Source organism: Tiliqua scincoides, chromosome 3 (genome assembly GCF_035046505.1).
Source record: "Tiliqua scincoides isolate rTilSci1 chromosome 3, rTilSci1.hap2, whole genome shotgun sequence".
Taxonomy (NCBI): Eukaryota; Metazoa; Chordata; class Lepidosauria; order Squamata; family Scincidae; genus Tiliqua; species Tiliqua scincoides.
Genome location: NC_089823.1, coordinates 112,575,588 through 112,601,554, shown reverse-complemented (window position 1 = coordinate 112,601,554; position 25,967 = coordinate 112,575,588). Strand labels below are relative to the sequence as shown.

Sequence of the window (25,967 nt, the reverse complement as noted above, 5' to 3'; positions counted from 1 at the left end):
CTCAAACTTTGAGGGAACTTTACTACCTCAGTAAGTTCTTGCAGGGGAGGGGCTAAGGCAGCAACACGATCCTGCAAAACGGAAGTGCTTTGTGCCGGCTTTATCTGAATGTTCCAAGCCTTGGGGAACGCTGTGGAGGGCTGTGCAGGGCTCCCACACCTCCTGCAGCAGCCTTGTTTTCATAAAGTAAGTCACAAGCAACCCCTCTCGCACCCCCTGTACGGGCACGATCCTGGGGATTGCTTCCCTGCCTCTCCCCTTCTCCTGCCCCTTAAAGGGTTGGGGGAATCTTTACACAAACTGGTGGGTTGTGACCCACCAGTTTGAGAACCACTGGTCTAAACACTTCCGGCTCTGGGAGTATAATTAAGGTGTCCGGAGAGAAACCCAATAGTCTTACCTTCTCCCACACTAAGTTTAGCCACTTGGGAGTCACAGTATCAGATGACATTTGAAAAACTAGACTGTCCAGGCAAGCAAGGAAGCAAACACGCAACCAGTATTTAAATCTTGCTTGCCATACTCTGGTCACAACTAGTGACTGGCCTAATCTCAGGTAGATCGCAGCAGTAGAGGTGCATCTAGGGAGAACCATCAGCTTCCTAAAGAACCCAGTTTGTAGCAGCTCAAAAGCATAGTCGACTCCATCCAAACCAGGGAATCCTATCCAACTTTCCAGCACAGATGCAGTTGTGCCAACAGAGTATGCGCTGCATCCTGTGGTGGTGGGGGCAGTCACAGAGGCCTCCTTGAGGAAAGGGAACTTTCCCCCCTTACTTCGGGGCTGCATTGCAATTGCATTGGTGATGGAAAGTTGCATAGGATTGGGCCCTAACAGGCCCGCCAAAATAATTTTAAAATATGCTTTCACATAGGTACATGACTTATTTTTGGGAAAATACAGTTTTATTTTTATCTCATATGCTGATAAAGCTTTACTTTTATTTCCTCTTATTGTAATCGTTGCCACTAAATACACAGCATTCACTATGATTTATACTAAGTGCTTGAACCTTATTAAAAATCCTTCATTAATCATGTCTTCCAAACACAGAAATAGCTGCAGCAATAAATTCTTATCCTCATGATTGTCTGTTGTGCAATTAGTTTTAAAATGTTGCTTTAATTCTGCTATTCTGTCAAAATATTTTTTATTTGCAATCTATCAACCAGTTAAGCTAGAGAAGTTATTAGCTTAAATCCTCATATTCTGGTTTAGATTAACCAGGGTGCCAGGGGAAAAGAACGCCAGATATTGTCCAAATTGCTCTTGTATGCCTCCTCTTCAAGAGGCTCTGTCCAGAAGGGTGCAGAGAGACCTGTGGGTTGGAGAAAGACAAATGGGAATGGTGGACAACAGAGATGAGGATACAAAGAGAGATGCTGAAAGGACAGACAGAAGAAAGATACAAAGTACTATACAGGTGTGTTGCTTAACAACCTTCCACTTAACTACAGACCACACATACAAGGTGGTCAAAGCACAACAAAGAAGCTCTTAATGAGGCAATGAGGTCTCCCATGGGCTGCAGCAGAGTGTCTGTTTACACAAAAAGCAGAGGCTCTTAATGAAAAGAAGAGGCTTTAATGAGGCAATGACCTCTTAATGAGGTCTCCAGTAGCCAGTGCAGTGAGTGTCTGGCAGGGGGTGTCAGTTCGCACAACAAAGGCACTAGATTGGGCTGAATATTTGCTTAATGACCTGGTCGCATAACAATGGGAATAAGATAATGTATCCTTGTCATTAAGTGACACACCTTTACTACTTTGAACTTCACTGGGTCCCCAAGTTATAAACACCCAAGTCATAGATGGCCACATCTTTTGCCCAGGTACAGTTCAACAGCTGTAGTGCTTTTGCACAGGCACCATGGCACTGCGCCAGCAAGAGCCAGATATTTTGACATACATACAGTCTGACTTCCAGACAAACCTCCAGAATGGAACCAGTAGGAATCTTGAGGACATAATATATCTACTATGATTGATTGTTGGCAACCTTCAGTCTCGAAAGACTATGGTATCGCGCTCTGAAAGGTGGTTCTGGCACAGCGTCTAGTGTGGCTGAAAAGGCCAATTCGGGAGTGACAATCCCTTCCACACTGGGAGCAAGTGCAGTCTGTCCCTGGTCTGTCTCCCTGGCTATGGTCCTTCCTTCTTTGCCTCTTTGCCTCAGACTGTTGGCCAAGTGTCTCTTCAAACTGGGAGAGGCCATGCTGCACAGCCTGCCTCCAAGCGGGCCACTCAGAGGCCAGGGTTTCTCACTTGTTGAGGTCCACTCCTAAGGCCTTCAGATCCCTCTTGCAGATGTCCTTGTATCGCAGCTGTGGTCTACCTGTAGGGCGCTTTCCTTGCACGAGTTCTCCATAGAGGAGATCCTTTGGGATTAGGCCATCATCCATTGTCACGACATGACCGAGCCAACGCAGGCATCTCTGTTTCAGCAGTGCATACATGCTAGGGATTCCAGCACGTTCCAGGTCTGTGTTGTTTGGAACTTTGTCCTGCCAGGTGATGCCGAGAATGCGTCGGAGGCAGCGCATGTGGAAAGTGTTCAGTTTCCTCTCCTGTTGTGAGCAATCTACTATGAGGGACAAAAGGAATCATGTGACGAAGAGAGATCAGAGTTGCAAAAAGACCTGTGGGGTGAGAAACTAAAGAAGAACATAGCTGAGCGATAGGCCTCAACTTTCTGCAGATAGGCATCTGCAGAAATCTGTGAGAAGAAAAAGAGGGTAAACAATAGATGGGGTGCAGAAAGTCCAGTGGGGTGAAGAAAGGGGATAGTGCAAAAAGGGGGGGGGCAGATAACTGAGATATAGGGCTGCAATGAGATCTGTGGGTCAGAAAATGGTAAAAGAGTGGGTAACAGATGGGAGTGCAAACCTGTGGTGATATGGAGACCGAAGACCGTTCATGTGCTAAACTGTACCCGGCCCAGGCACATATACATACAGCCAGGTACAATCATTGTTAGTCCATACCTAGATACATTATTCCATGCAGGTGCAATCTGTGTATAGTGTACATTGTATTAGCTTTAGATTGGATTGTTAATCTGTAAAAAAGAACCCAGGTACAGCCATTCACATGGAAGTATGCTCAAGGACAGCATTGTGTTGGTACTACAGAGACAGAGAAAGACAGAGAGAAAGAAGACATATATTTGTCTTCTGGGAGAAAGAAGAAATATATTAGGCCACAGGTGGGCACTAGGTGGTGTAAGTAGCTCTACTGCCTGAATTAGGGCAGATCTGCACCCTTGTAATTACAGTATTACCCTTTCCTCCCTTGCTTTTTCAAGGAGATCAGTGCAGAGTGATCCTGGAGCTCCCCAACTCCTTTACCTTTTAGTTTGCTGCTTGCTCCTGCTTGTTCCCACCCACCTGGCCATGTTCAAATAAACAGTATGGATGGAGCTTGTTAGGAGCTTCTTCTTACCTGCGTGGCTCACTTGTTGGGCAGGCAAAAAGAAGGCAGCAGCAGAGTGATCCTGTTTGGATCACTTGTGAAAACAAGCAGCCCAAACAGTATCACCCTGCTACTTCTTCTTCCTGCAGCACGGGGGGGGGGGGGGGGGGGGGGGGAGTGCTTAGGAAGAGGTGAACTGCCACTGCCCCAATCATCTTTCCACTTGCTGTGAGCAAGCAAGAAGAGAATTGGAGCACTGACTGAAGTGATTGGGTAAGCTGCATTTACAGTCTCCTCATTTACAGCCTACTACAAGAAGCAGCTCCTTCAGTCAGCCTTGTGATTGAGCTGGCACTGGTAAATTGGGACCCATTGGTCTGTGAATGATTTGCAGTGAGTAGCTGGAGTTTCTGATTCCTCCAAATTGCCACTTGTTTAATAACAGCAGCATCAAAAAGACTTCCCTTCTGCTGCCTCCCCCAATCAAATTGTTAGAATTCTTGATCTGTAGTTACTCAAATGTGGATTTCTACTTGGACATGCAGATCATCCCAGTGTATGGCTGTGGCAGTCAATTGACCCTACCCTCTGAGCTCTGTCTTTTGCCTTCTTGACACTGACTCCAATAGGTGGACTTTGGGATTCAAAGGCTGCAGTCCTATGCATACTTTCCTGAGAGTGTATGCCCCATTGAAGAGCATGGGACTTACTTCTGAGTAGACAAGCATAGGATTGTGCTCTAAAACATGCAGATCTCAGCTCACATGTCTGAAGCCTGCCCATTCTTGTGCTATGGGATGCAGAGTTCACCCTGTGCAGGTGAAAGAAAAGAAAGGGGTTCAAAGAGACATCTCTATTACAGAGAGAGTAGTTGGGAGCATTTAAGAGAACTTAAAAAGGCATGAGTTACACTATTAAGAGTGTTTTTAAATAAAAGCGTCCCCCCCCACCGCTGTCTTAACAGAGCTGAAATCCTAAACATGTTCATCTGGGAGTAACCCCTTGAGCTCAGTGGGACTTACTTCTGAGTAGGCATACCTAGGATTGCACTGTTAGACTATTAGTGGTCTCTCACTAAAGATCCTTGGGGCACTTTAAAAACTAATTGTAGCATAAACCTTTGCAGACCACACAGCCTGCATCTGATGGAGAGGTCTGTGGTCCACAAAAACTGGTGCTACAACACATCTGTTAGTCTCTCAGGTTTTAGATTTTGCTTCTAGAGACTAAGGGCCAAATCCTATCCAACTTTCCAGCCCTGGTGTAGTTGTGCCAATGGGGGGTGTCCTGCCAGGGCCTAGGAGAAGGGGGTAAAGGGGGTAATTTGTACCCAGGACCAGGGTCAAAAAGGGGACCCAGGATCCAAAGGGGGACCACCCAGAAATTTCCTGGGATCTTGCATTTTCTGATCTCACCTGTACTCACCAGTAAAAGGCCCAAAAGCAACTTTGTACCCCTGATAAAATTCCTCTCAGAGACCCTGTGTGCTGCATCTTATGGTGGGAAGGTAGTCATGAAGGCCTCCACAAGGTAAGGGAACATTTGGGCTGCACTGCAGCTGCACCAGAGCTGGAAAGTGGGATAGGATTGTGGATATCCTACCCACATTTTCCTGGGAGTATGTCCCATTGACTTTAATGGGACTTACTTCTGAGTAGACATGCATAGGATTGGGGTAATCCACGAGTACCTCTCTGGCCATCAGGGAGTAATGTGAAATGTGGCTCAGACTCTTAATTACACCCAAGGAACAACAGGGAGAATATTCAGCCTGACGAGCAGAAAGCAACAAGGGGAAGCAGGACCACCTACCGTGCTTCCCAACTGGTCTGCGCAGAGTTCTCCCAACTTTCGGCCACTCGTCCACCCAGCAGGCTCCCTTCTTCCCTCCCCGCCTCTGCTCTCCAGGCCCGCCTCCGCATCTGCTTGCGAACCCCCCGCCCGGCGCTGCTGCTGCTGCGTTCGTCGCGGATTGGAACCGGGCTTCGGCCAATGGGAAGCGCCTGCCCGCCAGCCCCTGGCTGGACGGGGTGGGAGCCGGCGCCCAGCTCAAGAGCCTACTGGATGGGCTGGCGGAGCGGGTGGAGCGCTCCCGGGGTCGGGACTGGGACTGTGCGTGGCAGGCGCTCCAGAGCGGTGCTTGCAGGAGGAAGGGCCATGGCGCTGCCCACGCCGGTGCTCTTGGGCGCCGGGATGCTGCTGCTTCTCCTGACGGTGTCCGCAGCCCCGCGCAAGGCGGTGACTGCTCGGCTGGCGGCGAAGTGGCCGGCCACCCCGCTGCTGCTGGAGGCCAGGTGCGTGTGCGGGGACAGGGGATCCTGCGAGAAGAGGATCCGCGCAGATCTGCACTTGCGGGTGATGGAGGCGGCCGCTCTCCCTTCCCCCCCCCCCAGCTCTGGGTGGCAAAGCCAGGGGCCTCTAAAGCGGGTGGCAGCGCGCGTGGCCAGCAGTGCCTCTCCTTCCTGCCCTCCGCCGACCCTCTGCAAGAAGAGTGGGGTTGGGAATGAATAAGGAGACTGCAGTCCTATGCACACTTTCCTAGGAGCAAACCCCATTGAACAGACTGGGATCTACTTTTGAGTAGACCCCTTTAGGATTGGGCTGTGAGAGACCATGTTTCCTTGCTTTTCGAGGGTGGCAAGGGGAAGAAGGAAGGGAGCTTGCCACGCAAGAGTAAGAAGCTAGGAAGGGGCAAGGAGAGAGTGATGGAGTAGGCTACGCAAACTCAGGAGATGGGTGGACGGAGAACATTTGGTTGAAAGGTTCCCTGGGAAGAGGAGGACACTATCTGTAAATTACTTAGCACCCAATCCTATCCAGTTTTCCAGTGCCGACGCTGCTCTGCCAATGGGGTATGCACTGCTTCCTGTGTTGGAGAGGCAGTCACAGAGGCCTCCTCAAGGTATGGACACATTTGTTCCCTTACCTGAGGCTGCATTGTGGTTGCACCATTGCTGGAAAGTTGGATAGGATTAGGCCCTTAAACCTCACAGGTTAAACCAGCTGTTTTCAACCACAGTGCCATGGCACACTGGTGTGTCCTGGATGGTCTGCAGGTGTGCTGCAGGAGTTTCTGGAAGTCTCATTTATTAGTAGGGCCATTGGGGGATGTGAGCCCCCTGCCAACAGCATGGTGTGCCTTGTCAGTTGTTAGATGAAAAAGTTATGAGATGGAAAAGGTTGGAAATAACATTCTAGTACAGATTCATAGTCAGTGGATCTGAATGCCACAGCTCCCTTTGGTCCAGTGATTTTCAACCTTTTTTGTTTCACGGTGTACTGATAAAGTACTAAAATTGTGAAGGCACACCATCAGTTTTTTTGACAATTGACAAGGCACGCCATGCTGTTGTTGGGCACTACGTCCCCCAATCACCCTGCTAGTAAATGACCCTACCCCAAACTCCCACAGCACACTTGCAGATCATTTGCGGCACACCAGCATGCCATGGCAGAGTGGTTGAAAATGGTTGCTAATCTTTGACACTTTTACATCTTCTTGTTTATGAGGCCACTCAAGGGTCCATAACAGTTAAGTTTCAAAGGCTTGAATGGAATTTTAGAAGGCTCCAGAGCAAGTGCTTTGGTTTTGCAGTCCAGAAATCAGTGGTGCTCTTGCATTCTGTTTCAGCCTCTTTTGTAGTACCCTTTATATCACTTTTACTGACCTGGAGCTTGCTGCCTCCAGTTGCCTTCAGGTGGTGAAGTGACATCGAGCAGTACAATATTTGACATCCGGTGGTAAAAGAGGAATTCTGGTACCAATCAGTTCTTTCAATCTGCTTCCAACACCACAGAATGCCAAAAGTGACGGGTTGTCACTTTATTGCACAGAACAGTATATGTGATTGATCACAGGTTACCATCACATGATGCGTCATCTCTATATGACTTCAAAGTTTTGACCACTGTGACCTCTTGGGTGCCTGCGCTATGTTGAGCTATACACAAATGTCTCACTAGTTCCTTTATTTAAATTTTAAAGTGACAATACTCTGTCATCAAAAGCAAGAAAAGCAACTGATGTGACTCAACAGGGTGGTTTTTCTTGTTTTGATTTTTTGTTTTAAGTACTCTCTTGCACTTGACTGGAGATGGTATTATGCCTATCAGTGGTGTTCAATTTGGTATGCTGTTGCCCCTCCCATGAGCCCCAAAATAGAGGCATTTGAATTCAAGCTATGTCTTAGCAATAAATAAACTAGCAACCAGTCCATGTCTTCTGGGATTGTACTATTGATTACTTAAACTATAAAAGTCTACTGTGGGTTGAAGACTTTAATTAAGTTTTCATGTTGATCACAGAGGCTGTCACGTTTTCAATGGAATAATAAAAGGAAGCAAACTTTGTTCACCCACTACCTGTATGCTCTGTTTTGTGTGTGGGAAGTTGTGAGACAAAGTGGGGAGGGGGGCGGGGGAAACCATTGTATGAACAGCTTTCACAAAAACACACAACCTGTAACCCAACCCAGTTAGGAAACAACAAAAATGGTCCTAAATGATCTCATTTAATCACAATCCAATTGTATGATTCAATTAGATAAAATAAAAAAAAAGATTTTCTTAAGTCATGTTAACTTAAGCAGTACAGCATCAAGATTGTAAAAAAAAAAGCCAGATACATTTCAGCCAGGGTCCTTCATAGCAGTAAACATTCAATGTGCATTTTGCCCTATTACATTTAGTATGTGCTATATGTGTAGAAGTATGAGGTAATGTAATTTGCACATCATGCTTTTTATCTACTCATTTTACAGTGGAAGCCTGCCTGCTGAGGTCATGGCTGATTGAATATCTACTGTAATTCCAAGTTAATTTTACGACAGTAAAAAATATAGACTTGTTAAATCCCACCTCAAGCATGAAAATGTTAGATGACCTTGAGTATCTCACTAAACCTTGGTTCCCTATGAGATTGCAGCCGCACTTCCTTCCTTTTTTTCCTTGTGTGTGAGAGTGTGTGTGTGAGAGAAGCAGTACTAACCGTTTCTTGCAAAAAAATTTTAACAGTGAATTCATTGCTGAAGAAAGTAATGAACAATTCTGGCAGTTTTTGGAAACAGTGAAAGAAGTATCGGTATACAAGAAAGGAGGTAAGCAACTTGAAAAACTTGGTAGTTTGGATATGTTTAGATTGGCAGATCCTCTCATGGTTTGTATGTTGTAATACAGTGAATTGCTTGCACTCTTTAAACTTACATGTTATTCTGCAATCTGCACCCAGTAGCACTTCACTTATAGGTTTCTTCCCATGCAAACTGGTACCTAGAGATAGCCCAGGACAGGTTGTACCTGAGCCAAGTAGCCATTGAGGTGGCACCCTAACCCGCAATGATGTTGATTTTGGGCCATTTTATCTGACTCAGATAATATTTGCACAGATTTCTCAATGTCTTCATTCTGCATCTCTTCCTTTTTAGATGGTTTTTAAAAATTCTGATGCATTGTGGCTGTCTTCATTTGCCAACTTTTGCATACATCTCAAAAGTACCTAGCAAAATGACATAATAAAACTGATTAGTAGAGCAGCAAACAAAAACCAACAGTGAGTTTACAGATAAAAAAACTTGCAAACAATAATCCAATTTGTAAGAAGGATAGGCTGAAAAGACATCATGTGCCATAAAAAGGCTGAGAAAACAGGATGGACTGTGCCTGCCCCTGAAGCAATAGCAATGAAGGTTCAGGCAACAGGAAAGAGTTCCATAATTGGGTACTACCACAGAAAGGGCCTTCTCTCCCACCTACCTAACCTCAAAAGGTAAGGGCACCTAGCAAAGGACCTCCAATGAAGATTTTAATTAAGAAGTGGTTCCATATAGAAAAAACTGTTCCTTCAGAGACATTTATTCCAAGTCGTTTAGGGCTTTACATGCCCAAATCAGCACCTTTAATTGCTCTATGAAACGAAGTGGTAACCAGTGGAAATTTTTAACATTAGAATAATGTATTTGTGGCAGTCAGTCCAAGTTAACAGTGAGGTTACTGTGTTTGATTGAGTTGTAGTTTTCGGACACACTTCAAGGGCAACACTAAGTATAATGCATTACATTCATCAAGTCAGATATAAATATCCTCATTTATTTGGAGATGGGATAGAGGAGGGAGGAATAAATTGTTTTCAGACTTTACCAGCCCTAGCTCCCCCCCTCCGATGTTTCTTTGCTCATTACATTGGAGTTACTGGTTTTGTCTAAGGTTTGTGTTTGTGCTTATAGCAACCAGAGCCTACGTTGCAAAAGCATAATCGTGCAAGAGATCCATGAAGGATTTAAAGACAATAAACAACAAATTAAAACAAAAAAGCACATCAAAGTGCATGAGAAAAGCTCTGGGCTGGACAATACTCTGAAATATCCTATTGTACGTTTTTATAACACAGTAGAATAATGGAGGATTAAAATCACATTCACATCCTTGAAACTGAAACAGGCTCCACAGTATTTAAGCAGTCACAGTGCTCTGCATATAAACAAACAAATGAAAATACGTGTGCTTGCCGTGCTGGAAATCCTCATTTTCTGACTTTGGTATTTGGTACTTGGTGTCTGTTTCATATGCAGATTGTCACAAACTATTACAGTCCCTTGGGTGTTGACCATGAATGTGTGAATTAAGCTGTAGAGCCAAACTAAAATGCCAGACAGTATCTCTGGGGGGAAAAATCTGAGTATAATGTTGTGAGAAAGGACCTGTGGCCGACATTGACACACAACACAGGATGGTACAGAAAGTATGCAGCACATCCTTCAGAGATCAGCATGAACTGAGCAGAAGGAACTTGTGGCTTCTGCGTATTAGGAGGATTGAGTTGAGTCATCCAGTCTCTCTTCAGTCACTCCTTGCATTTGGAAGCAATGGGATTGTTCACACATGTAGACCAGCAGCATGTTTTTCCTGCGTACGTAGAGAACCACTATATATCCTGGGCTATACATGAACATAGTCCGCAGAAGCCATTTCTGTGGCCGAAGCATCTCTTTTTCCACCCATCCTGTGATTCTGCACAAAGGATAGAGTGCATTAAAAAAATAAGGAGCCAGTTCTGCATGTGTGAACTGGCTCAACATTTCTCTGTGAAGCACTTAACTGTGAATACATTGTGCATATTTATTTTTAATCTGCCTAAGTTTTGGGAGAGATTACAATATGTTTTTAAACATAAAATATAGTGGGCTAAACTACATTTTTCCCACCCAGTGGCTGTGCAGTCAACATGCTGATGAAAAACAAACAGCAATAGTTAAGCACTGTTAACTGTGTTGTTGTGAGGGCAATGCTTTCATTTTAATTTTCAGTCCTTGAGGACTTGCCCAGGTGCTCAGTCAGGATGGTAGGCCCTAATTGCTATTTGTTAAGGCAAAATTATATACATAGTCACTCGGTGGAAAAAGAGCCTGTTTTCTCTCCTTTGTTTATCCGTTCTCTTAGCACCACTTTGTTCTTTTGTTTGTTGTCTTCCACAATATTGTCCTGTCTGCTCCTATGTTCCTCTTTTTCATTTTCTTCAGTATAGCAATTTGTTGTTCACAATGGTTTGGCGTTCGACTTAGCCTATGTCATCTCTCACCTGGGAAAATAAGTGGTGATAGCATCAAGAAAGAGTTTTCTGTTTGTTCTCAGATCATTCAGCTCTTTCAAGGAAAAACCAGGTTTGAAAAAAAAGCAAGTGTTTGCACTCCTGAAAAGTGGGCCATTCCAAAGTAACATTGATACTGTCGTATTGCTGCCATTTTGGAAGCAGCAGCTATTGCCTATCCTCCCCCTTTATTAAGTACGTATACAGGAAGTGAGAGTGTAACTGTTGCAGTTATACATACACTTTTACAGGTTCTGTTTCTGTATTGCCTTCCATCTGGAGTCCACTGCTGTGCTGGAAGGGACATGCATGGCATTCTGTGTCTCCATTTTATCTGGTACTAGGGTGGCTGCGGAGACTGTGGTTTACTGTCAGGATTGGTACTGGCTGGATGAGGACAAATAAGTTGAAATTACATCCAGACAAAACAGAAGTGCTGTTAGCCAGGAGGCTTGCAACTCAAGTGATGGATTATCAGTCACTTCTGGAGGTAGTTGTGCTCTTCTTATAGGAGCAAGGTTGCCATTTTGGACTGCTCCTGGATCCATTCTTGCTCCTGAATGTCCCAGCTTAGGCTAGTGAGCCAGTGTCTGCCTTTCTTCCTTTAGTTAGACCTGATTATGGTTGTCTACACACTTTACATTGCATTGGACTTCTGTAATGCACTCTGCATGGGGCCATTGAAGACCATAAAGTCAGTGCAGAATGCTGCTGCACACTTGTTGACTGGCACGAAGCATGATGAGCACTTCAGCCTTTGCATCTCCCATTGCTCTACTTGGCAGACTGTTTCTGGGTGCAATGCAGTGTGCTGGTTTTGAGCTTTGAATGCTTCAAATGGCTTGAAACCAGAGTACCTGAAGGATCACCTCCCTCTGAAAGAAAGTGCCTGCCCCCAAGGTCAACTGAGAAAGTCTTCTTGGATGTTTCATATTACCATGACTGCTCTGGGACATGTGCGCTATAATGTACATGTGAACCCTAAAGACATGTAAGAGGAAGGGACCTTTAACCACTGGATGGGGGGAACCCACCTCCCAGCCTGATATTGGAGAAAAAGTTGGAGCCTAAAGCTGAATGGCTTGAATACATGGTTTTACTGTGGAGATTAATTATAACAGGGGTTATGGGGGGATGAGGCATATAAAGCAACATAGTCAGTAACTGAAATTGACCTAGGAACTAGTGCCACTTGATGAAGTAGTGGGGAAGTTACAGCATATGTGGGGCTATTAGTGAGCAGATGTAGAATGTATGCAGAATGTTGGTTTTCCCAGAATTTGGGAAGAATTGCTATGAGGGAAAGGGAAGTGGGTTTGTAGTGCTGATTTTTCAGAGCCAAGTGAGTACAGCTTTACTCCCTGCAGTCTAAACTTCATGATTCAAGGTGCAGCGGTTCCCATTCATCTATAAGACTCGTTCTGAGTCTTAATTGGTTGGTTAAGGGAGACTGAATACCAGGGAACTTGGGCCCAATCTTATCCAATGTTCCTACTGTGATGCAGCCATGCCAATGCAGCCTGCGCTGCTTCCTGTTGTGGGGGAGAGACAGTTTTGTTTGTTCCCTTACCTTGGGGCTGTATTGCAGCTGCATTGGCACTGGAAAGTTAGATAGAATTGGGCCTTTGGTCTGCTGGTCTCTCCCATTCACTGGAGTGCTGCATGACTTGCAGAGGTTTGCTTCTACATGATCAAGACTCCTGCCATTCTGTTGCGGGGATCTTTGAGTGCACAAACCCTGTCCATTTCATTTCAGAGTCAGTCTCAAAAGGCAAGGTCTAGGTAACACCTGCGTTTGCAGAGGTGTGCTTAGCTATTATGCATGAGAGGAACCTTTTTGTTGTGGCACTCAGTTTATGGAACTCCTTGACTCTGGATAGAAAACTGACCCCTTTGCTACCACTGTTCTGATGGTGTCTCTTTGGGGTAAAAAGTTATTGATTGTTTCTGTTTATTTTCCCTTGATTTTGGTGTTAGTTTGGTTGGCACTGTGAATTGTTAAATGGTGTTTGGCTTTTCTTTGTTGTATGTATTTTTATTGTGCAATTAGCCATCTTGAGTGCCTCAAGGAGGAATGCAACAAGGAATGCATAATATAAATATTTTAAATAAATAAATAACAGCTAATCAAAGACAAAATGCCTGGCTCTTGGGCAATCTGCCTTGATTAAGTAAAGCTTTGACATGTCCTTTATTTTAGCAATCTTAGTAAATTATACACTCACTTGTTCTTTCGTGTTCTATTGAATAAGAATAGGTGAGTAATTAGTCAGAAATGTATCTGTCTGTGTGCCTATAATTTTTTAGTATCCATGACATTTATGTGCTGACTTAATTTATCCATGATTGGAAGCAGATAGTAATATCCCACTTTGTTTCTTTTTTTAATACAGTCTCGGAGCATTCTTATTTCAACTTAATCTTGAAGAAAGCTGGACAGTTCCTGTCAAATTTGCAGATTAATCTGTTGAAATTTTCGCTTTCCTTACGAGCACATTCTCCAAAAATTCAGATGTTTCAACAGGTGTGTAAAGCTGGCTGTTGCAAGCTGGGAATTTGAACATGAAATATGACTGTATTATGTGGCTACAGTTTGGGGGTGAAATAGTATCTGAAAAGGCCATTACAGCACAATCCTGTGAATGTCTACTCAGATGTAAACCCAGTTGAGTTCAGTGGACTCACCCTCAGGTAACTGTGTAAGAATTGTAGCTCTAAAAGCATCATCATGTGCAAAGTATGGGTCCAATTCTATCCAACTTTCTAGTGCCGATGCAGCCATGCCAATGGGGTGCAAACTGAATCCTGTGGGGAGGGGGGGCAGTCATGGAGGCCTCTTCAAGGTTAGGGAACGTTTGTTCTCCTAACTCGGGGCTGTATTGTGGCTGCATTGGCACTGGAAAATTGGATAGGATTGGTCCCTATGACTTGAATCCCAGTGACACTGCTTGATTTAAGGAGCATCTTGTGGTGGATGTGTGGAAAGATGCCAGGAATTGAAAGTTGTGCTTTTGAACAGAATTCACACCTGTCTCTACCTATATGACATTCAGAATCGAATTAGGAACAGCATGATGTTTGGCTCTTATTGAGGGGCATGAAAATTATTTAAAACTAAAAAAAATTTTTCTTTAAAATGTGGCATCTATTGCATTGTTGAAATGACGTTTGGTTTTGTATCAGTAATATATTGCTTTTTGGTTAGGTAAAACTTGCCCTACTTTCAGGACTGGGCTTTGTGCTTTGCTTTTTACAGAGACATGCATTTGAAAATTGCACAGTCTACAGCTATAGTAAACCCATCAATTGCTTCCACAAATGAAATTTCTCCTTGGATTGGATTTTTAAACTTAAACGGAAAGGAATATACAGTGGTGCCTCGCATAACGAAATTAATTCGTTCCGCAAGTCCTTTCGTATTGCGAAAATTTCGTCTTGCAAAACACGGTTTCCCATAGGAATGCATTGAAATTTAATTAATGCGTTCCTATGGGCAAAAAAAGTCAGAACAAAGTCAAATTTGGTTTACAAAGTGTTTATTAAGTGCTCTTTAAAGGCATACATACTGTACAGAGGATTTCAAAAATTTCAAGCACAAAACTTCAACTTTTTAATTTTAAAAATTCGTCTTGCGAAGCACGGCCATAGAAAAAATTCGTCTTGCGAAGCACGGCCATAGAAAATTTGTCTTGCGAGTCACCAGAAAAAATCGCAAAAACGCTTTCGTTTTGCGAGTTTTTCGGTGTGCGAGGCATTCGTTATGCGAGGCACCACTGTAGCTGCTAGGACTGTTTCTGGCTGAATGGGAAGAATCGTGGCTTATTGAACCACAGCTCTGCGTTGTCTGAACCTGGTTTTATACCGTGATTCTTCAGCTGCAGTTAAATTGCAGCAGCTGGGTTCCACTGACACATGGAACTGTTGTTGCGCAAAACCAACATTTCTTCCTCATGGCTGCGCATGTGCAGTGAGGCAGAAGACACAAGGACAGAGTTTGAGAGTTCAGCATTCATGTGGGTTGCTCTCACAGTGTTTGTTGGGTCATCTGGACTGGGTCATTGCCTCCAAACTTTGTTAACCCTCAGGCTTTGATGGTTTTCCAAGGGCATCCTTGGGGAATAGCCTTTTCACGCACCTAATTTCATATTGGGTGCATGGAGCATGGAAAGCAAGTGGGACAAAGGGCAGGAGGCAGTCTAGAAGGTATATCAATATGAAGCTACTTTTCATGCTTAGGATGCTGAGATGAGCAAATTGCTTTTCATTCTCTCTAATGATCTCCTTGGGATCATTAGAAAAAGATATTGAGAATAAAACAGCTATTATTATAATGCCATTGTACAAATCAATGGCAAGGCCATACTGGTAGTATTGCGTCCAGTTCTGGTCACCGCATCTCAAAAAGGATGTAGTGGAAATGGACAAGGTGCAGAAGAGAACGACCAAAATTACTGGGCTGGCGCACCTCCCTTATGAGGAAAGGCTGCAGCATTTGGGGCTCTTCAGTCTAGAAAAGAGGCACCTGAGGAGGGCGGGATGTGATTGAGACATAAAAAATCATGCAGGGGATGGATAGAGTGAATAAAGAGATGTTCTTTTCCCTCTCGCACAACACCAGAACCAGGGGACAGCCACTCAAATTGAATGTTGGGAGAGTTAGGTCAGACAAAATAAAATATTTCTTTACCCAGTGTGTAATTAGTCAGTGGAGCTCCTTGCCACAGGATATAGTGATTGCATCTGACCTGGATGCCTTTAAAATGGGATTGGACAAATTTCTGGAGGAAAAGTCCATCACAGGTTACAAGGCATGATGGGTATATGCAACCTGCTGATTTAGAAATAGGCTCCTGCAACCCCCTGATTTTAGAGCAGGCTACTAGTACCTCAGAATGCCATATGCAAGGGAGGGCACCAGAATGCAGGTCATTTGGTCTTGTGTGCTCCCTGAGGCATCTGGTGGGGCCACTGTGAGATACAGAAAGCTGGACTAGATGGCCCTTTGGTCTAGGGCATTTGTTGGGCTACTGTGAGATACAGGAAGCTGAACTAGATGGGTCTATGGCCTGATCCAGTGGGGCTGTTCTTATGTTCTTCTGCCTGATCCAGTGGGGCTCTTCCTATGTTCTTATGTTCCTGTACTTGCCTTGTCTCCTAATCCCTCGAGAGGTACTGTGTCTTCCCTGTAATCTCTGGATAGTTATTACTAGAAAAATCTGCAACAGCTGGTTGGAAAATAGTGCCATCAGGGGCAGCTGCTCATCTGGCTTCACAGAACTGTTGTGCAGCAAACTTGCATGGATATGTGAAAGAAACCCTGACATCACCAATGGGTTTTTAGAATTATTACTGCTGTGCTGGTTTTAAAAGATCTAGATTTTAACTGTTTTTTATTATTCTATGCTATATTTTGTGTGCTTTTGGAAAGGTGGGGTATGTATAAATAAAATCAACGTTGCATTGATGTTGACACTAAAACAGGCAAATCTTAATGGGTGTGATTTACTCAAAGGATATATTTAGAAAGAAGTTGGTTAATGTTGCAGCGTCGGAGGCCAACCAGCAATGTACAAAATCAACTGTTAGTGTTGCACCCTACACTATATAATGAAGTGTTTTGTGGCACCTTAAAAACTAATGCACTGAATTTCAGCATAAGCTTTCATGCTGAGGTTATCAAACTTTGAACTGCTAGGATCCACCTCATCCTACGCAGTGGGTAGTGACCCAGTTCTCCCAGCAGAGCATTACTGGGAGCCATCAGAGGCAACTTCCAGGTCTTACAAGGCCTGTATTCCACTCCACTGGCCTCTGTGGGGCCCTGAATGCCTTGCGGATGCAAATCAGATGTTGTGGTCATGAACTGGAAGTTGTTTTCGGTTGCTTCTGTAAGGCATTTGAGGTCCTGCGGAGGCCAGTGGAGTGGGTCACAGGCATGGTGCAACCCTGAAACTGCCTCTAGCAGCTCCCAATAATGCTTTGCAGTGCTACAGGGAGCACCAGCTCACAACCAACTGGTGGGTCATGACCCACATTTTAAGGAGTACTGCTTTAGTGAAGTGCCCTTCATCAAATGTGTGAACTATTTATGCTGAAATTAACTTGTTAGTCTTTAAGGTTCTAAAGACTCCTTGTTTCTGTGGCAATAGACTAATGTGGCCACTTCTTCAGAGGTTGTTATAAATAAATATACAAGTGGTGCCTTGGTATCTGTGGGGGATCTGTTCCTGGACCCCCTGTGGATACCAAAAAAGCACTAATTTAAAAATCTGTGGTTAGGCACTCCTTAAAGCCTCTGAAGGTGACAGGATCTACTGACTGGAGCTTAAAGCCTTCGGAGGTGACCAGAAGCCTCCACGGGCCTTGGAAAGCCTTCTAAGGCCTCTGGAAGGCCTCTGGAAGGCCTTAGAGCAGGGGTGCCCAAACCCTACCACTTACGGCCCTCGGGAACTCCTGATCCAGCCCACAGGGAGCACACAGTCTCCAGTGAGCCTCTGGAGACTTGCTGGAGGCTGTACTGGCTTGACAGAAGTGCTCTCAGCGTGAGGGCAACTCACTCACAACCTCTTGCGTGAGCTGTGAGACTAGGGCTCCCTCCACTGCTTGTTGTTTCATGTCTGTGATGCAGCAGCGGCAGCAAAGGAAAGGCCAGCCTTGCTTTGTGCAAGGCCTTTTATAGGTCTTGAGCTATTGCAAGATTGTCATTCATTCATATAAATTCCATCTGTACTGTATGCATGTATGTAAATTTATGTAAATTTGAAATGTAAATTAATTCTTTTTTTCCCCAGCCCCAACACAGTATCAGAGAGATTATGTGACCCTCCTGCCAAAAAGTTTGGACACCCCTGCCTTACAGGGTCAAAACTGCGTTAAAACTGGAAGTGATGTTTAAAGGCCTAAGAAGGACTGGGGAGGCCCTACCTGGCCCTCCAAAGGCCTTAAAATGTCACTTTCGGTTGTGTGTCAAAACTGGAAGCAACCTTCTAAGGCCTTTCAGAGGCCTTAGAAGGCTTTCTGAGGCCTGTGGAGGTTTCCACAGGCCTCAGAAGAGGTTCCAGAGGTGACTGGAGCACAGTGCAGCTCCAGTCACCTTTGGAGGCTTTTGGTTGAGCTGAACCTAGCTCAACGCAGGTGCGCAGATACATAATCTGTGAATAAATAGACTTGGCCCAATCCTATACAGTGCATGAAGGCTTATTGCTGGCACGCACTGTAGCAAATGTGCCATAAGGCATGTCTGTGGCCCTCAGTGCCAGTCCAGCACTGATGCTAGCTCAGTGCTGGCCAGCGCTGGTGGACCGCTGCTGCTCCGCCACTCTGCAATCACGTGAACCACTGGCTGAGGAGAGGTAGGTGGGGGAGTCAGGGAGGAGGCATTCCGTGGCTGGGGAGGCAGAGGGAAGGAAGGAAGGAAGAATGCCAGGGGCAGGGAGTGGGGCGGGAGGGAGCTGTACCGGATCCTGAGCCTCCATTTCGGGCCACTGGCCCAACACAGAGGCTCTTGATTCTATGGTGGCCTTTGGGTTTCCATAGAATCCAGTAGCCCTATTGTGGGGCTACTCGCCTTCCCCGGGGGGGTGGGGTAGGACGAAAGTCCCCTTCTCCTGAGGAGCCACCAGTGCTGCCCAGGTTGTGCTCAGGATGCAGTGGCAGCCATTTTCTGCGCCACTGCAGCCCTGAACACCGGTCAGCTCAGGTTTGGGCTGCCCACCTGTAGTATATTCCTATCATGTGAGGCAGCAGAGTGAAAGCATATTTCCTGAAAAACTTTACTATGGTTCTGGCTTCTAGTAATCTCCAGGACTGTATTCTCATCTCAGTTGAACTTGGGGAGTGGGGAATACATATCAGTGAGAGTTCTTTTGCTAATTCTTGATAAAAAATACTTGGCCCATGTTGCTATGCCAAAAAATAAAGTGATGTTTAAAGCATCCCAATGAGTGATGATTGGTATCCTGATAAATTGATCCTGACATTATTTCAGGGTTTAATCTTTTCATTATTTTTGGTTTGCGCACTCGGTACTTAGACTCACAATGTGATAGCAGCTGATGAGTTGTTTTAATCAAAGGAAGGTGCATTACTTTTAGGATGAAATGCAATTAAACCAGCCGAGTTGAGTGTAATTGTTGAAATATTAGATTGCAGCTGATGAGCCTCCACCTCGAGGTTGCAGTGCATTTGTGGTTATCCATGGGAAGAGCACCTGCAAGACTAATGAAATTAAGAAACTTCTGAAGAAGGCTGGTGGAAGGTAAATGTAATGAACTACCTTGAGTGATCTTTTTTTTTTCCTGTTAGGAAAAAATGTGATACTGCAGAACAAATGCTTTCCATATTTTGAAATGAACATTTCTCTTTGTTCCTCTCGAGCAAATGAGTACACTACACTCCATAATATTCATTAATCAAAGATGCCGCTTTGTGTGTTTAATACTGTATTAAGATTCCATAGTCCTGCCCTCTGATTCTGGGTCAAAGCGTCTTCTCAGCCCTTTTGGTCCTTTGCTACAGCTACTGATAATCATCTTGCCACATTCTTCCTAAAGAAGTCAGTGGGTGATATTATCCCTTTTCAAGTTTTGCTTGCATGCTATGCAGCCATACAAAATACTAACCTGTCTCCTCAAACTATCTAGTCAGTCAGCCATGGCCTAAAAAAGAAAAAAGTACCAGCTTTTGTACTACTTTCCTGCCTGTTTTCCTGCAGGCAGTTCTTATATCTCGTCTGTTAGGGGAATGGCTATTGGCAAGCCTTCTTCCACAAAAATTTTCTGTTTCTGGAAAGTTTTAAAGAGGTCACATGGATATATCTCAGCTAATCTCACTCCATCCCAACTTTCTGTTGCTTTTGTCCAATCAGGTTAGTTCCCCTCACACTCCAGAGGTCATGTTCCCAGACTACAATCCTATATGCACTTAACCGAGAGTGAATCCCATTGAACTTTGTAGGATTTTCTTCTGAGTAAACTTATAGGATTATGTTATCAGTGCTAGGGAATGTTAAGCTTCATCCATGAAACTGTGTACAGCTATTTATTTTTAGAAATAGATTGGTGGGGTTTATTTTAACATGACCTTTGTTAAACACATTTTCTTTTTTCTTTTTGGAAGCAAAATCATGAGATAAGTTATATGTTGTTTGTGTGAAACATTAAGCCGAGTCATGCCAGGAAATAATGTTGTAACACAAAGTTTGTGGCAGAGTTATTTTCCTCTGCCTTGTGATTTTTCCCTTCTGTGAGGAAATGGGGAACTTTTAAAAAACCCAACAAGATTAAATTATGCGTCAGGTGTACATGCAATCTTTTTGGCCTCTTTCTCATCCTGTACTACTCTGGTTCTCAATACTCCACCAGCTCTAATTTCAGGGATTTGTCATTTTATTTCAGTTCTTCCTATCCCCATAGTTCAAACCTCCACATATCTTTGTCCTATCCCAGTGCCTGCCAAATCACTAAGTTGATGAGGATCAGCATAGATCGTGAAGGCTCTGATTGACTAGATTTCCATTTATTAGCCCTATGACACCTATTTTAGCTTGAAAGCCACCTTTACCTTATCTGCTCTTTTGATAGAAACACTGCATGTTGCTCTTTGCATTGAGCTCAGTGGCCTGCTCTTTGATGATATTTGCATAACAGAAGTCGAGGGTCTAAATACTGCATCTGTTTACTGCAGGTAGTTAAAATGTCCTAGGGTTGTAAAACCATTAAGTACTCATGGTTAATAAATCATTGTTTCCAAGACACACAATTTAGGCTGCATTTCTAGTCACACTTGGGAGGATGTTCCATTGTATTAAATGCTACTCATGTCTGACTAAACCTAGATAGGGTCAGGCTGTACATGCATTTGCATTGTTTTAATAGCAGCAGCATCTACGGTCGGCTGCTCTGAAGGAAAGCTCCTTGTAAAGACTGGCCGTACAATGTTAGTGAAAACTAGACATTGCTGTTCTTCTTTTATAACTTACTACTCAGAACATTCACATCTCAGGACATACATGGTGAAAATATTGCTGCTGTAGCATGGAGGTGGAGAAGAAAGCCTGAATTCAACTGAAGTTTGAATTACCCATGTCATCTTTATTAATTTCATTGTATATGGTCCAATAGCTATGAATAGTACTAAATGAAAAGGCTGCACATTGCAACATAATTAAAATGTACTAGAACTCATTGCTTTGTGCTTGCTGTTCAGTAATTTTAATCTATGTCTTCATAACATATAGCAATCATGATGTCCTTTCCATGTCTCTCACACTTTGTCGATTTGTTCAATAAACAGGAAATAGCATAAAGTCTCTCTTCCCTTCTGCCACACTCATTCAAGCATTTTTCATTCTGATCTGAAAAGTTATTTGTTCTTAATCCAAGGCCCAAGCCATATCTGTTCAAAGGAGACCATAAATTCCCTACGCTCAATGAGGCTGCCCCAGTAGTGATCCTTTATGCTGAAATGGGTACAAAAGACTTTGCCACGTTTCACAAAGTTTTATCTGAAAAAGCACAAAAGGAGGAAATTGTTTATGTTCTCCGACATTTTGTTCAGGTAAGTGGAGGTGTACGCAGAAGTCATATGGTTAACTGCCTAATGACTGTGTAGTATTCTTAATAATTATATTACCTTAATAGTTGTTATCGTTTTCCAAATTCCCTGTGTGCTTTTGTTGTTGCATATTTGATTCTCTTATTTGAAAGTCTTTCAGTGGCACTTATGCAAAAGTAAAATGTTGTCTGGCCTGATGAAATCACAGATGGAACAATGTTTAAGATGCCTGCATTGGCACTAATCATAGTTAATACTAACTAGGATTTATTTTGTGACCGATGTTTGAAATGGGTTTGCAAATTCTGTATTTGAGGAATCTGGTAAGTATTAGCCATTGTTAATGCCAATGCAGATATAATGTTGGAGAAAATTGATGGGGAGAAACATGCTAGTCTGTGGCATGTGCCCTAACTCTTAACCATATTAGGAGATACAGAACATTATGTCTATATCACTGTGGGCAGAGAAGCAGGAGACTTTTTCTGCCTGATTATTGAGAAGTCTGTGATTAAGTTTAGAACTTAATGATCCAGAATCTGTGCGAAGTGTGCATGGCATCAGGCCTATGGCCAGACATGTTGGGGTAATTGGTAAGAGACAGGCTAAGTTATTCCTACTGAGCACACTGAGCAAAAATCTAAAAATGGGAAGTCTAATATATTTAAAGTTATTTAATACAATTTCAAGAACAAAAAAAACGTTTCTTGCACCTAGATGTTTGGAACAGATTTGCTTCTTATTGAGCAATTAGGTAGCATACTGCCTACATGTATATTTTCTTGTCTCCTCAAGTAGTGGCAAGGTACTTTTAAACTGCATGCTAAACATTAAGGAATGGCCTGCAAGATCCCTGAGTGTAGCCCCAATCCTGTAGCCTCGCTTTGGCTATGGCTCTGTGTAACAGCGTTCTTTTTGTTCAATACATCTGACCATATGTGTTGTTGTTACTTATAGTGCTAGCGCAGGAAAAAGAGAGAGATTTGGGAAGCGACCTGTGATCCTTTTGGTTTCTCTTCTTCAAATCTTGCAAACCCTTTTGCCAGTAGCATTCCAGAAATAACTGAACCCTAGCTGCTACCTCGTGAAGCAGATCTTGTTCTCCATATTTGACAGTACTCTCTTGGCTGATGTTAGTACAGAGGAGCCCTGTACTAACAGGGATCTTGTAACCCTGTTAGGGCTTCCCTGGGTCTCCTAGCATTAAAAACATTACTTTCAGTTAATGTTAACAAAGAACATTAAAAGCGTCACTTCCAGTTTTATCATCAAACAGGAAGTCACATTTGTTTGCCTTTTCAACCATTCTGAAGCCTGTAGCTGCTGCAGGCTGCTGTGCATGGCCTCTCCTAGCCTCAGAAAGCCTTTGGAGGTGAGGGGAGCCCAGCTCCCCTAACCTCCAGGGGGTGGGGTGCATCCACATTTATCTGCAGTTTCACTTAACTGAACCCCTGCGGATACCGGGACATGCCTGTAATTGTATTAATGAAGGCAGTCGTCTGAAACATATTTCAGAAAGATCACGTGGAGTTCATAAAAGAAGATAAATGGTAACATATTAAAAATAAAATTGATTGGTATCATGAGTGCAAGTAGCAGTACCCAAACATCAATATGAACTTAACATACAGTTGCATGACATTTGAGGAAAGCCACTTCTTTTTCTCCCTCAGAAGGCAAATAGCTACTTTATATATGTTTAGATTGTTGATATTGTCTTCTAGAGCCCCATCCTCTCATTTGCCTAGTTGGGGATAAGAGAGTGCTTTCTGAACAAAAGTGTTATTTCTAAGATTCCATGTGTGTGTCGTATGTATTATATCAATGAATCCTGCAACATCCTTACTTCCTCCTTTAGAATGTCATTGCCCATACCATTGTAGAGTGGATGGGGAGTCAATGCTGCAACTCTTTGCTGATTTAAATATTCAGTTTCACTAGTTTGTTAATCCATTTGTTTTCCTCTGTTTCCTGAAGTGATATTGCACTTGTCACTGGTCACGCATTTCTCTTTCTCTCTTTTCTTCTACATTTTTCTTTGTATCAGACCTATCTTTATACCCTGTACAGCTCCAGACTTCATATACAAATATCATGCGATTTAAAATATCAAAACATATTCTTACTTAAAATTGAATTAATTTGGTCTAGTATTGAGTCATAAGGGTCAGGAGGCCTTATTGGTATGAGATGGTGCAGACTTTTGTGTTCAGAGTATGCATAAAACTCTGTGGTATAGCCCAAATAAAGTTCCCATAGATAATATGTGCAGATGCATACATCTTCCCAACGTGAAAAAACAATTTCGTGGCCAAACTTTAATAACTGATACTGTAATTCAGGAGGAAGTAACGGCCCAGTCCTAAACCTCCTCAGCGCTGACGCTGAGCTCCAGTGCTGGGTGTTGTAAATGTGCCATAAGGCATGTCTCAGGCACCCAAAGAGGGGCTGCCAGCGATGGACCAGCGTCAGTTGGTGCTGAGCTTCAGCATCATGTGGAAGGGTGGCCGGTGGTCCAGCAGTGTTGCCTGGCAGTGAGTCATTTTGACATGGAGAGTGGGCAGAATGGGGCAGAGGAGGCCAGGGCAGGAGGAGGTGAGACCCGTGGAGCCCTTTGCTGGATCCGATGCTCCATGTGGGCCTGAAAAGCCTGACACAGAGCTCTTCTCATCTGTATCAGCAAAATAGCCAGCACAGACTGGAGGAGACCCACTGCAGACCCTTCCCCTGAGAAGATCTCTGGTGGCACCAGCAGTGCCTGTGGATGCAGCAGTAGGTGTTTTGGCACCTCAGGATTGAGCTGTAACTGAGGTAGTGAGTATCTATTGGTCCTGAAATTCGAATGATCAGGTTCCAGACTGTTCTAGTTAGATGCCTGTTACTTGGCTACAGTAAAGAAAAAAGCCTGACTTTGTGCATATTCACCCATAAGTCAGACTGATTTCTATCAGACTTATTCTGAACTAAACCTTAGTTTTTCTGCTATTTAGACATGGCAACTCTTCACACTCTCTTCTTTTCCCTTCTCTTCAAAATGATGTGCTCAACCAGAAGCCCAGCTCTGAGAAGATGTATTTGTCCGGATATGGTGTAGAACTTGCAATAAAGAGTACAGAATACAAAGCGGTGGATGACTCTCAGACTAAAGGTACATTTTTCTCCTGTGTGTGGTGTTATTGGAGACATTATTATCCCAAAATATTTGGAAGTGTCTAGAATTTTGAAGGCAGTAATCTGCTGCATTGCCCCATTGAAGTTAATGGAAAATGTCTTATTGGGTCAGTAATTCACCTAGTATTTGTTTTCCTGACACACACTGTTGGTTGTGATTGCATTTTGTGGGATATGGCAAAAGTAGCCACAGGCATTGAGAATCAATACAGAAATGTACATCTGTAATTTTTTTGTAGATGGAAGCCTTTGTATAATGGAAAAGACCTATTTTCTAGCACTGTACACCAAGCATGATCGTCCTCCTTTTCATCTATTTGAGGGCTGTCTAATTTCTTTTTTCTCATTTTAGGAAGTATAAGTTAGGTTGTTTGACAGGGAAAAAAAAGTGCCATTGTAATAACTTCTGGAAAGCAAACATATTGTCATATTTTCTGTATGTGCCACATTTAGCTACAGGTAATGTAACAGATACAGAAGATAATGAGGAAAGTGAAGTCCGAGGATTTCTCTTTGACACATTGAAGTGAGTTGATTTTACTTGTAATTTTGCATTTGTATGCTTGGTTTTATATAGTTGCATTTGTTTGCTTAGAAAAAATGCCCTGAAAAATCAGCATTATATACCTGTTTTGTGAAATTTATTTTAGATTAGTAGTTATGAATGTCTCACAGTTTAAAATTATTGTTGATTTGTTAAAAGAACCATTTTATAATTTTCTAGAAGGTGGCTTCTGTTACAATATAGTAATATGATTTAAAAAATGATAAAAAATATAAATATACAAAGTGAGTTTTTAAAAATAAACCATATCTAGATAACACAGACTGGTTATTTACATCAACTTATATTTTATTTTCAATAAAAATAAAAGGGAAATACCTTTTGTACTGGTATATTTAATTTTTCCTAGTTTCCATTTCTTTGCATTCAGTTATCTCCATTTATGTTAAAATGATGCAGCATAATATATGCTCAGTTATGACCTGTAGATAATTATCTAGTCTATGGAACGTACCTGGTGACCCATGGACCAGATCTGGCTTCCAAATTACCCATATCTGGTTTCTGGTAGCGATGTCAACGTGCGGTTGAAAAAAGTTCCTTTTTAAAAATATACACTTTATTGTATTACTATCTCAAGCACATTTTGGAAAGGAAAAGGACGGTTACCAGTCTGCCTCTTGAGGGGATTGTGTACTACTTCTCTCCTACAAATTGATGACTTCTAAATGAATGTTCTTCATA

General features: G+C 43.2%; 1 protein-coding gene and 1 long non-coding RNA gene across 2 annotated transcripts in view; one reads left to right on the top strand and one right to left on the bottom strand.

Annotated features, from left to right (window-relative positions):
* Positions 1-909: 909 nt before the first annotated feature.
* On the bottom strand, positions 910-5,310 carry LOC136645762 (uncharacterized). The gene is made up of 4 exons (XR_010794161.1): positions 5,224-5,310; positions 4,122-4,222; positions 2,336-2,584; positions 910-1,319 (listed from the first exon to the last, which is right to left on the bottom strand). It is a non-coding gene; the product is annotated as an uncharacterized lncRNA (long non-coding RNA).
* An 8,104-nt stretch (positions 5,311-13,414) lies between these two features.
* The window catches only part of UGGT2 (UDP-glucose glycoprotein glucosyltransferase 2), an 89,993-nt gene continuing 77,440 nt past the window's right edge, over positions 13,415-25,967 (top strand). The window contains exons 1-5 of the mRNA XM_066622030.1: positions 13,415-13,517; positions 19,138-19,250; positions 21,376-21,550; positions 24,599-24,695; positions 25,172-25,244. Coding sequence (XP_066478127.1) covers positions 13,506-13,517; positions 19,138-19,250; positions 21,376-21,550; positions 24,599-24,695; positions 25,172-25,244 — 470 coding nt within the window. The 5' untranslated portion in view covers positions 13,415-13,505. The remainder of the gene's footprint in view (positions 13,518-19,137; positions 19,251-21,375; positions 21,551-24,598; positions 24,696-25,171; positions 25,245-25,967) is intronic.